Source organism: Narcine bancroftii, chromosome 3, assembly GCF_036971445.1.
Source record: "Narcine bancroftii isolate sNarBan1 chromosome 3, sNarBan1.hap1, whole genome shotgun sequence".
Taxonomy (NCBI): domain Eukaryota; kingdom Metazoa; phylum Chordata; class Chondrichthyes; order Torpediniformes; family Narcinidae; genus Narcine; species Narcine bancroftii.
Genome location: NC_091471.1, coordinates 258,920,168 through 258,932,996, shown reverse-complemented (window position 1 = coordinate 258,932,996; position 12,829 = coordinate 258,920,168). Strand labels below are relative to the sequence as shown.

Here is a 12,829-nt window from a genome sequence, read left to right as displayed (position 1 = left end):
GGCTTTACTCGACAAAGACATCCACAGAGCAGGGCTGGACTGTACTGCTGCAACTCTGAATGAGTGTTCAGAGGGCTGGCTCAGGCTTGTATCCCGGAGGGTGATTGACACCTGACCAGATGGGGCTTGATCCATCAGATCGACTGATTGACAGCCGGCCAGGTGTTGTCCTATCCCCATACTCTCCGACAGGTACAGAGGATTCCCCCTGCAGTAGGCTGGTGCTGTATCACCACACGGACAAATTGAGAAACAGCAGCTCTCTGAAACACCCAAATTGCTGGAGGAATTTGCATCAGGCAGAATCCATGGAAGGCAATAGATAGTCAAAGTTTTGGGCCAAAACCCTTCATCAGGAGCATTTGGCCTTGCCACGAAATGTGCGACTGACAAAGCCGTGGCACTACTGCTTTGCTAAAGTGCTTAGTACTTGCTTGAGCCTCAATATCATATTTGAATCAGCTGAATCCATGTTATGAAATAGAAATTGAACAGGTCCTCAAATAACTGAGTGGAATGAATTCTTAGAAGCCATCAGCTCAGGGGAGTGGCAATATTATCGACCATCAACATCTTATGGTCACCAGTGATCAGAAATTCAACCTGAACAATCATATAAATCCAGATAAATAAGAAATCTGCAGATTCTGGGGTCTGGTGCAGTACAGCAAAGTGCTGAAGAAACATGAAAGTGATAGGCAGTGACCCTTTAGAAGAAGGCCTCGGTACTGAAATGTTGAGCACTTGCTGCGTGACCTGCTGAGTTCCTCCAGTACTTTAGAGTCGTCTGAAGAGCAGGTAGAGACTGGAAGAAGTGACCATCCTCTAAACACATTTCCAGCATCTCGTAGGCACAAATCAGGATTGCAACGGAATGCTCATCATTTGCTTGGATGTGCAGCTCCAAAAACTCTCAAAACCTCCAGGAAAAGGCAGTCCAAGGCCTTGTCAAAGATACTCAGCTCCCAAAAAATCAATAAAATTCTCAAGGAACAGATGCAAGAACAGGAAGGAGCTAGGAGGGAACTCGTCTCCAAGATATAGTTTATTGGGTGGGAGGGGAGGTGGTGCACACCTGAGATAGTGTAGATTGGGGATAGACGGTATTAATTTCAGGTCACATTATATCAAGGAAAGAGTAATTCTGCCTCTTTAATAAATCATGTGTGATTCATAAACCCTTGTGGATGAATTGAGCCAATAGCTGCTGGACAAGGCTGTGCCACAAATGCAGGGAGATCTGTTCACAAACATAAGAGCATAAGAAACAAGAGGAGGAGTTGGCCATTCAGCCCGTCGAGCCTGCTCCACCATTCAATGAGATCAGGGCTGATCTGATGATTGGCTCATCTCCACCTGGCTGCCTTTTCCCCATATCTCTCAATTCTCCTATTATGCAAAAATCTATCCAACCTTAAATAGATTTACTGAGGTCGCCTCCACTGGTTCAATGGGCATAGATCCACCACCCTGTGGGAAAAGCAGCTCCTCCTCATCTCCATCCTCAATTTACTCCCCTGAATCTTGAGTCAATGTCCCCTAGTTCTAGTCTCCACCACCAATGGAAACCACTGACCTACCTCTATTTTATCTATGCTTTTCATCATTTTTATGTTTCAATAAGATTCCCTTTCATTCTTCTAAATTTCAGCGAGTGCAGTCCCAGGCGACTCAATCCTTCCTCCTAGGCCAAACCCCTCATCTCTGGAATCAACCTGGTAAACCCCCTCTGCACTGCCTCCAAAGTCAATACATCCTTCCTTAAGTAAGGAGTCCAGAACTGTGTGCTACCTTCTACAGTTGCAGTCAATCCCTCCAGTACTGAAGGCCAACCCTCCATTCTCTTTCTGGAGGCCTGCAAACCAATCTTTTTCATGTCATGCATAAGCACTCCCAAGTCCTTTTGCACAGCAGCATGCTGCAATCACTTGCCATTTAAATGTTAATTTGCTCTTCTATTTACCCTTCAAAAGTGGATAACCTCATATTTTCCAACATTGTACTCCATCTGCCAGACCCTTGCCCACTCACTGAATCTATCTATATCTCTCTGCAGACTCTCCGTATCCTCTATACAATTTACTGTTCAACGCAATTTAGGTTAATCAGCAAACTTAGTTACACCACACTCTGTTTCTTCTTTCAGATCATTAATGTACATTGTGAATATTGCGGGCACAGCGGCACTGATTGCCATCCCCAAAAACACCCCTGTATCCCAACTGTCTGCTTTCTATTAGTTAACCAATCCTCTATCCATGCTAATACTTCACCCCCAACTCTATTCATCCTTGTCCTATGTAGAAGTCTTAAATCCAGGTAAACAACATCCATCTGCTCCCTTCGATCTACCACACTCATTATATCCTCCAATAAGTGTGTCGACCAGAACCTGCCTTTACTGAACTCATGCTCCAGATGCCTCATTATTTCTTCCTTAATGATAACAAAGCATGCTATTATTTATCATACAGGAATTTATAAAGCAGAATATAAAATGCGCACATTGGATCGGACTCCATGACACTGTGGAAGAAGGAAAGTGGCTCTGGGTAGATGGTACTGATTATGCTTCAAATGTCAAGTGAGTGCTGTTTTGCAACCCACAGTGATGAACTTTCAACCTGCATGTCTGATGTTATTTTGCTTTGTTGCCGAGTTTTGAATAGCCTGTCAAATGTTTTATATATCGAATATATATGTTTTGTGTACTTTACATTTCATGTTAGAATAATTCTAAGCATTGATATAAAGAGGCTATTTTAGCCCTCTCTGCCTACCAATACCTCGATTGTATTGGGGGTTAAAATCAAATCAGACTGGTGCTTCAATAGATAGTCAAGGTCTCTTAGAACCATGGAACCATAGAACAATTACATGACAGAAACAGGCCACCTCGGCCCCTCTAGTCTGTGCCGAACCATTGACCTGCACCCAGTCCATAGCCCTCTATGCCTCTCCCATCCATGTACCTGTCCAAATTCTTCTTAAATGTTAAAATTGAGCTTGCATTTACCACTTTTGCTGGAAGCTCATTTCATGCTCCCACCACTCTGTGTGAAGAAGTTCCCCCTCATGATCCCCCTAAACATTTCCCTTTCACCCTGAACCCATGTCCTCTGATTTGTATCTCCCTACCTTCAGTGGAAAAAGCCTATCTACATTTATTCTGTCCATCCTCCTCATAATTTTAAATACCTCCATCAAATCTCCCCTCATTCTTCTATGCTCTTGGTAATTAAGTCCTAATCTGTTTAACCTTTCCCTGTAACTCCAGGCAAGATCCTAGTAAATCTCTTCTGCATTCTTTCCATCTGATTGATATCTTACCTGTAGTTAGGTGACCAAAACTGCACACAATACTCCAAACTTGGTCTCACCAATGTCTTATACAACTTTACTACAACATCCCAACTCACACTTGTCTGCATTAAACTCAGTTCATTTTATCAGCTGGTCCAGATCCTTCTGCAAGGTTTTAAAACCTTCTTCACAATCTACAACACCTCCAATCTTAGTATCATCTGCAAACTTGCTGATCCAATTTACCACTTTATCATCCAGATCATTGATATAGATGACAAGCAACAATGGTCCCAGCACCGATCCCTGAGGCCCACCACTAGTCACAGGCCTCCAGTCTGAGAATCAATCATCCACCACTACTCTCTGGCTTCTCCCATCCAGCCATTGTTGAATCTAGTTCACTACTTCACCATGAATACCGAGCGTCAGAACCTTCCTGACTAACCTCCCATGTGGGATCTTGTCAAAATTTTTACTAAAGTCTATATAGACAATATCCACAGCCTTTCCTTCGTCAACTTTCCTGGTAACCTCCTCGAAAATCTGAGATTGGTTAAACATGACCTACCACACACAAAGCCATGTTGATTATTCCAAATAATTGTATAATCCAATCTCTTAGAACACCTTCCAATAATTTACCTACTATTGACATCAGACACACCGGCCTATAATTTTGGAACCATTTTAAAATAATGGCTACCATCCAATCCTTTGGCACCACACCTATGGCTAAGGACATTTTAAATATTTCTGCCAAAACCCATGGCTGGTGCCAAGAGGGCATTCATGGGCATTTCCCTCCCCCCAAGTGAGTTATTGTGCCCCCCCACCCACGCGATATTAACACGCGCGTTTGTGTGTTACATTGGAGGGAGGGGGAAGTGTGACAGAGGTGCATGGAGGTTCATGGCAGGTAATGCACCAACCCCCTCCCCCACCACACTGAGAGAGTTTTCGAATGTCAGTTTGTGTCCTTTCCCCTCTGTGATTACCCTATTAAACTTTTTCTGATGTGACCCCTGCCAGAGCCCCTGCAATTTCTACACTAGCATCCCTCAAGGTCCAAGAGAATATCTTGTCTGGGCCTATGGATTTATCCAGCCCTATTTGCTTTAAGACAGCAACCATTTCCTCCTCTTTAATCTGTATTGGTTCTATGACCTCACTGCTTATTTCCCTCAACTCTGTGCCCACTTCCTGAGTGAATACTGATGAAAAAAAAATTTAAGATCTCCCCCATCTCTTTTAGCCCTACATAAATCTCACTACTCTGATCTCCAATGGGACCAATTTTGTCCCTTACAATCCTTTTGCTGTTAATATATGTGTAGAAACCTTCAGGATTTTCCTCATGACTTCTTCCTGATTTATTTCTTGAGGTTTTTCTTGCATTTTTTATACTCCTCTCAAATATCTCATTAGCTCCATTGCCTATACTTGTTATACATCTCTCGTCTTCCGAAACAGATCTCCAATATCCCTCGAAAAGCAAGGTTTCCTATGCCTTCCAACCTTGCCTTTGATCCTGACAGGAATATACAAAATTTGTACTCTCAAAATTTCACCTATGAAGGTCTTTCACGTTCGTATCCTTGTCGGAAAACAACTTATCCCAATCCATTCTCATTTCCTCAAAATTGGCCTTTCTCCAGTTTAGAATCTCATCCCAAGGCCCAGATATATCCTTCTCCTTAATTAACTTGAAACTAATGGCACTGGACGGAAAATGTTCTCCAACACATACATCTGTCATCTGTCCTGTCTCGTTCCCTAACAGGAGATCCAGTATTGCATTCTCTCTAGTTGGTAGCTCCATATATTGATTTAGAAAACTTTCCTGAACACATTTGACAAATTCCAAGCCATCCAGCCCTTTTACAGAATGGGAGCCCCAGTCAATATGTGGCAAGTTAAAATCTCCTACCATCTCAACTTTGTTTCCTGCAACTGTCTGCCATCTCTCTACAGATTTGTTCCTCCAATTCTCACTTACTATTGGGTGGTCTATAATACAACCCCATGAATGTAGTCATACCTTTCCCGTTTCCCAGTTCCACCGATATAGCCTCAGTAGACAAGTCATCTGGTCTGTCCTGCATGAGCACAGCTGTAATATTTTCCTTGACAAGCAATGCTGCTACTCCCCCTTTCACCCCCAACCCGATTCTATCACGTTTAAAGGAATGGATGCCCAGAACTTTGAGCTGCCAGTCCTGTCCCTCCTGAAACCAAGTTTCACTGATGACCACAATGTCATAATTCCACTTGCCATGCTCTAAGCTCATCTGCCTTACCAACAATACCCCTTGCATTGAAATTTATGCACTGAGAACATTTCCACCACGTACAACCCATTGACTTATAATGGTGCATGTAATTTTCACATCATTTTTTCCCCTCCTCAACTCCTCTATCTGCTCTGCCACTCTGGTTCCCCTCCCCCATGCAAATCTCGTTTAAACCCACTGAAGCAGCACAAGCAAACCTGCCCACGAGGATATTATTTCCAGTTCAAATGCAAACCATCCAGTCAGAACAAGTCCCACCTTCTCAGGAAGAGAGCTCAATGATCCAGAAACCTGAAGTCCACCCTCTTACACCATCTTCAGCCACATGTTAAGCTCTATTATCCTCCTATGTCTAACCTTACCAGCACGTGGCACAGGTAGCAATTCTAAGATCACAACCCTGGAGGGTCCTCTCCTTCAACCACAACATCTGGCTGCTCACCTTCCCTCCTGAGAATGCCATGAACTCAATCTGAGATTTCTCAGACCCTGGCAACATATCATCCAGGATACTCGATCTTATCCACAGAACCCTAACTACAGAATCCCCTATCACTACTATCACCTCTTCTCCTCCCTTCCCTTCTTAGCCACAGAACCATACTCCATGCCAGAGCCCTGATCACCGTGGCTTGTGACTGGTAGATTGTTCCCCTCAAGAGTATCCAAAATGGTATACTTGCTATTCAGGGAAATGCCCACAGGGGTGCTCTGTACTGCCTGCCTGTTCCCTTTCCCTCTCCTGACTGTCACCCATCTACCCTCCTCCTGCCTCCTAGGTGTCATAGTGTCCTTGTAACTCCTATCAATCATGCCCTCTGCCTCCCAAATGAACCGAAGTTCATTCAATGCCCGTTCCATTTCCTTAACTCGGATTGTCAGGAGCTGCAGCTGGATGCACATCTCACAGATGAAGTCTCTCATCTCCAGGCTGTCCTCAGTAATACATCTACATAGAACCCTATTAAAGTGAGAACACACAAAGTAATTTCAATGTTTGAGTGGGGGGGGGGAGAACAAGCGTTTTCAAGGACATAAAGTAGACACCTGGATAAATCCCAAGGAGGACTGAGAAAGATCTTTTTAAATTTAATTTTAATACATCATATTAACAGGCCCTTCTGGCCCTCGAGCCCATTCAGCCCAAATACCCCAATTAACCTATAACACCCCCCCCACCCTGGAAGTTTTGGAGGGTAGGAGGAAACTGGAGCCCCCCCAGTGGAAACCCATGCAGACATAGGGAGAATGTCCTTACAGACAGTGCAGGATTTGACATTGCAACAGTGTAACTTTAACCACTACATTAACTGTGCCTTGATATATAGCAGTATAAAAGATATACAACAGATGAACGAAGTGATTATACTACAATATAACCAATGTACTCTGGGTATTGGAAATTTGAAACAAAAACAGAAATATTTAGCAGATATGGCAGCCTCTGTGGCCAAAGAAATATAGAAGAGAGAGTTTAGTGAAGCAGGTGAATTGTGACCTCGAGGAGCAGAGGGATAGGAATTTACTGTGAGTGGAGAAGTACCAGAGGGATAATCATACATTCCAGGCTCTGTCACAAAGGGTGTTATCCCACCGGAGACTTTCCCCAACCTCACAGGCTCCAATAAAATAGTTGAATATGTTAAGATAAGCACAAGTAAATCAAAACTTAAACATGAGCATCACAAATGTGCTAAGTATTTGGGGTCAGAAATGCTTTGTACACAGCTGTTGATCTAACTTTCCTTTCTCAGTCCACGATGCTGAGAGTTGATGCTCAAGGACAACGTACAAATGCAGTGAAATTATTGCCTGCTGCAGCTACATATTAACAAACAATAGGCTGTTACAAAACCCAGCAAATGGTTACTTAAACAAAAGTTTGTTTTAATTATCTTTAAACATGAAAAAGGAATCAAACTTTAACTTATCTCTATTGACTTACTCAACCTAACTTAACCCCCTTTTAATTTGAAGTGCACATATGTGTAATGTGTGTGTAAGTTCAGAAAAAGTTATTTGGTTCACAGTTCAATTTCACTTCTCATTCCTCCAAGTTCACTGGTTGCAGGCAATTCTTAACTGTGCACAGAATTTAACATTTATAAAGTTCACCAGGCTTTGGTGCTTCAAAGATAAATGATTCAGGAAGGTTCTTGTTGATTTTCAGAGAGAGATTTGTTGTTCCTTTTTGATCAACCACTTCAGTGTCTTGCTGAAACTTTCCCCCTTCAGTGTTATTCAGATAATAACTTCTTTCTTTCAGGTCACCACAGAGTGCCTTTTTGTTTCTCTTATTCCAAGTGAAACATTAGATAGCCAGTCTTCTCCTCTTGCATGAACCACAAGGGCTTTGACCAGGCCGTCTTACAACTGGGCTTTCCAAAAACTTGCCAGCTTGTCCTGTCTGATGGCTGTAACACTGTACAAGTGATCTCTCTCTCTCTCTCTCTCTCTCTCTGAGAGAAAACCCTGGTTGACTCTCTCTGCTTGCAAAACCACCTGACCCTCTCAGAACAGCAAGCTTTCTTCCAGACAGCAGCGGCTCTGACAAGCTCTTTCATCTGTTGCCTTTTGTAAACAACAATCTATTAGTGAAGTCTCTTGAGCACCATTCAGAAGCTCTTGCAAAAGCTCTGGAACCGATACATCTATCATGGGGCAGAGTTGCAAAAACAATTCAAGGATAATAAATAAAAGAAATAATAGATAAAAATATGTATGTTTAAAATTGTAAAAGTAAATGTTCTCTGAAGTAACATGTGAACCTTTGGTGAAGATGGGAGCCTTGGTTGGGCTTTGCTTATAGCAGCTGTTTGAATAAAGTTGTGTGAAACAGCAATGGTGTTGCCCAGGATGAACAGCTGACTGATACCACTTGCCGTTGGGGTGACTCTCTTAAAGTGTCTTCCTATCTCTGCTTAGTAAGAGTTGCACTGGTCATCAGAGGCTTTATCTGTAAACTTGTTGGGGGGGGGGGGGGTTAATTATCTATGATGTCATTGTTCGTCTTTTGGGTGGCATCGTGGAGGGGAAGGAACCTGCAGATGCAGTGACATTTAAAGAATGTGACTGCTTTAAAGTTTATACATTCATGCAAATGAAGTTTGTTCAGTGCAAGTATAGTGTAGCATTTTTGTCTTTTGCCTTAAAACCGTTTACAGATAGACCCCTACTTTCAATGTCAAAGTTACAATGGTTCTGTTCTCGCGGTTTTCTTTTGCAAAATCTTGCATATTTTTCAGCAATATTGTGTTTTTTTTTTCCAACCTATCTCACATTTCTTCAGCAAATATTGGAGTTTTTTGATGAAACCGTGATTTTTTTTCCCCAGCAAATCTAGCATTTTTTGGCAAATCTTGCATTTTTTTTCAAAAAATCTCACGTTATTTGCCTGATTTCAATTTAGGATAATTTCAACATACACCTCAAGTCTCAGAATGGAATCCCACTGTAAGTAAGGGTCTACTTGTATTCTTAATGCAGATGTATTAGTGGGTATTGTAAGAGTCATTCTGAAGTAACTGGAAAATACACTTATCTGCCATTTACCAATGGGTTTTACTGTCTTGCAAAAGATCTGCTGTTTCAATAGTGCAGACAGGTCTTTGGTGGTCTTGGATTAATGTTATGTTTAGGGTAGTACAGTTCAAAAGCCTGATATAGTTTTCCCAACAGATATTGGGCTCTTGAACTGTACTATTCTTAAGTACAGTTGAATCTAAAAGGAACCAGATTACAGGCTTCTGTTCCTACTGACTGAAAGTAGTAGCATGACAAGGGTGATGTGGATCTTCATGATGTTGAGCAAACAACAAGCGACTTGAGGAACTCAGCAGGTTAGGCAGCTTTCATGGACAGTCTAAACTTTGGGTCAGGGCCCTTTATTGAGACTCAAGTAAAATGGGGGTTAGATTATAAATATGAAATTCAGTGGGTCAAGTTGTTCTCCATCATCTGCAGTTTTGGTGTTTGATGTTGGCTGCCTTTTTTCAGGCAGAGCCTCACATAAATGCCCTTCAATGACTAGGAGAGGAAATTTTGTTATTTTTTTTTTAAATTTAGATGAAAACCTTGGTAAGAGGCCCTTTCAGCCCATGAGCACCCCCCCCCCCCCTCCCAGTATGATGGACAGGTTTTACCACTTTCTGCATCTACTTTATTCCTGGGCATTCAGGTTTCCAAACCAGGCCATGATGCAGCCAATAGAGTATTTGACAGCAGGCCAATTTTCCTCATTTCGTTCTATTCTGGTCATTAATTCTGTTCTATTCATGTCTCTTCCTTCAGGTTCTGGGCGAATGGTCAGCCCTTGACTATCACATTCCTGGGTCAAGACTGTGTTTTGGTTGATGAAAGTGGATTGTGGTATGATTGGTACTGCAGATATCCGTATTATGCTATCTGTGAAAAACCAGCAGTGTGACACAGCCCTTCGCGTTACAGTTGCCTCAAGGTGTAAAGTGAATCTATTTGTAAATGTTCCATGCCCATCCATTGCACAAGCAACCCTGCGGAGGCCACAGCTCTCCCTCCCTCCCTTCCCTAACACTGGCTTAAAACTCGTATTCAGTTTTGTTCCTTTATCCTAATGCAACAAATATAGAAACTGACAGGGGGAATGCTCTCATGGTCCCTCACTGTGGGGACAATGTGGCAAACTGCCAGTGTGGACCCAATCTAGCCTGAAACTACAATGCCTTTTGGAAGCCATGATGTGTGTTGCCCCTCTTTTTGAGGGATGGAACACAGTAGAAGTTCAAAAATCTGGATGCCAGGAATTTGAACCACCTGAAAATCCGGACTTTTTGAAAATTCTCAAACATTTTAAATTTAGCAGGCTTTTCTGTGCCCCCACAGATGCACAGTGGCAACAAGTGACCATTTTAATTTTCTTTAAACCAGTTTGTTTTGATAAATGAGGCATGCTGCTTTTGGCAATGAATGAACTATCGACATTTACCTATTCATCTCTTTTTTTATACCTTTGTATTTTGAATTTTAAAAAGTTCTGCTAAAGAATCCAGATTTTCAGACTTCTACTGTAGACTCTCTTCCAAACTTGACTCCACTGAAACCAATTACTGACTCCACCTGAGGAAGACCGAAGATGAGTTGTGATCTGGATAATTTGGCTGAGAGAGCAGTGGAAATAATTTTTAAAATAATATGCAAAATAAATCTGGATAAATATCTAAAGCAAGAAGGAAAGGTGGGTGATGGAAGGATGAAGCAGAAACAAGCCTCCGCAAGCTGTCTCAATCCTTGGCTTGAGACACAGGAACCTCGCCTTCCTCCATCCCTTTCTCCTTTCCCTTCCCAAGACAAATTCATCTCTCACTTCTTCCTGTTTACTCCATCTGCACTTGAACAATTGGCTTCACCCAATACACCTGCAGGAGCATGGTTGTCATTTATACTCCCCTCCGCACATCTGTTCCATTGCTACCGATGGAGCGGAGGATCAGGTGGTGAGTACAACTAGATACTCTCCCCTGTCAAACATTAACAAGCCCATTGGAGAAGTGCTCACTAGACAATGCCATGGGGTCCTAATCCTTGTGGCGTGTGTGTAATTGTCTCATGCAATAAAACCTTTGCACTTTGTTCACTGCTGGTCTGGTATTTTCGAAGTTGAGATATTTGCATTTAATGTCTGAGTATGTAACCACAGAATTATGATTCAGGGTTTGATGTTTTACAATCTGATGAAATCTTGTATTTTCATTTGTCTTGGTTTTGGTGACCTGGTTCTTAATAAACAAGCTGTGTATTTCAGAGGCTTTTGGTCTTTGGTGTGCTCCTTGTTTGCTGTCTGTAGGATCGGGTGGGAACGTTGTAGTATCGATTACAAAGGTCCACAGGCTCACTACCCAAACTGAGTCAAAGCACCTCAGAATTAAATGTAGGTCAGGGTGGAGGGCCACCTAGAAATTCTCTCACATTTCTCAGCAGAAGGTTTTTGAAAAATGACCTTTGCAGAGCAGGTTGAGTAGAGTTTACCAATCCATTAAAAACAGAACAGTAAAACCCCTGTTATCCGGAATTCAAGCAACTGGCAGCCTCAAGCAACTGGAAAAAAAATTGTGGAAAATATAGAAGGGGGCGAATTGATGGGAATATGGGGGGAATAAAATGGTATTACTGTATCACTATCAGTCCCTGTCTCTTTACAGTATGATACTCTAACTTCACAGGTACAATTACAGACTGCACTGGTCAGTTACGTTGCTACAATGCATGTGCAGCATGTGATTCTCCTGTCAAAATGCATCACAATATATCCACACAGTTAAGTACATTGAGTACAACATTTCCATTCACATAGATACATCACATTATTACCACTTTTTTTAATATAAATATAGACATAGAGCCCTTTTGGCCCACAAGCTGTGCTGCCCAATTACACCGATTGACCGGTGGGAGGAAACCGGAGCCCCCAGAGGAGCCCACGCAGACATGGGGAGAACGTATACATTCCTTACAGATAGCACGGCTTTCAAACCCCAGTCCTGGTTGCTGGTGGCTGTTACAGCGTTGCCCTAACTGCTGTGCCAAACGTGCAGTCCTAGAGGGGTGTTTGTTTTACATTCCTCTTACATTTTCAACAGAGTACATTAATATTTACAATCCACACGATTATCTGACTTTGCCTTTTAAATAAACAATCTAAATCTAGTCTAGTCATTAGTATGCAGAGTTTTCCAAATTTCCTTACAATTAAACAAGTTTTGGACCATAGCATTACGGATTTTGATCACAAATTAAGTTCTGTTTCCTTTTTTTTGAATATTTTATTTTGGTTTTCATAGATTCATAAAGCATTTCAAACAACCAATACCATCTTTTTCAGCATTCATATAATGTACAGATGTCTCCAGTGTTTCCATTGAGTAAGTACAGTAGGCAGGGCTGTCCATTGCCTCCAGCGCTGTTCAAACTGTCAACTGAGCCGCTGGCAGAAACCAATCGGTGTGATCCCGACATAAGGGGATTCAGGGTGGGCAAGGTGGAACAACTCCCCCCTCCCTTGCCCCACTGAAACCTAAGAAAAAACAACCTAAATAGCACAAGAATAAAAAGAAAAGACAAAAAAAACTTTAAAAATGCACGTTGCCTGCGCCATGTCCCACTACCTTAACTCCACTCCTTTCTCTGCTGGGACAGATTTTTATTGTGTCCATATTTCGAAGGGAGGGGGGACTAGTTAATCTGTGTACCCATGTCTT

The 12,829-nt window shown here is 42.2% G+C and overlaps 1 protein-coding gene across 1 annotated transcript in view; it reads left to right on the top strand.

Moving 5' to 3' along the window:
• Nucleotides 1-11,375, top strand: part of LOC138758580 (hepatic lectin-like) — a 41,469-nt gene extending 30,094 nt beyond the window's left edge. The window contains exons 5-6 of the mRNA XM_069927730.1: nucleotides 2,475-2,584; nucleotides 9,888-11,375. Of these exons, the coding sequence (XP_069783831.1) occupies nucleotides 2,475-2,584; nucleotides 9,888-10,023 (246 nt within the window). The 3' untranslated portion in view covers nucleotides 10,024-11,375. The remainder of the gene's footprint in view (nucleotides 1-2,474; nucleotides 2,585-9,887) is intronic.
• Nucleotides 11,376-12,829: the final 1,454 nt, after the last annotated feature.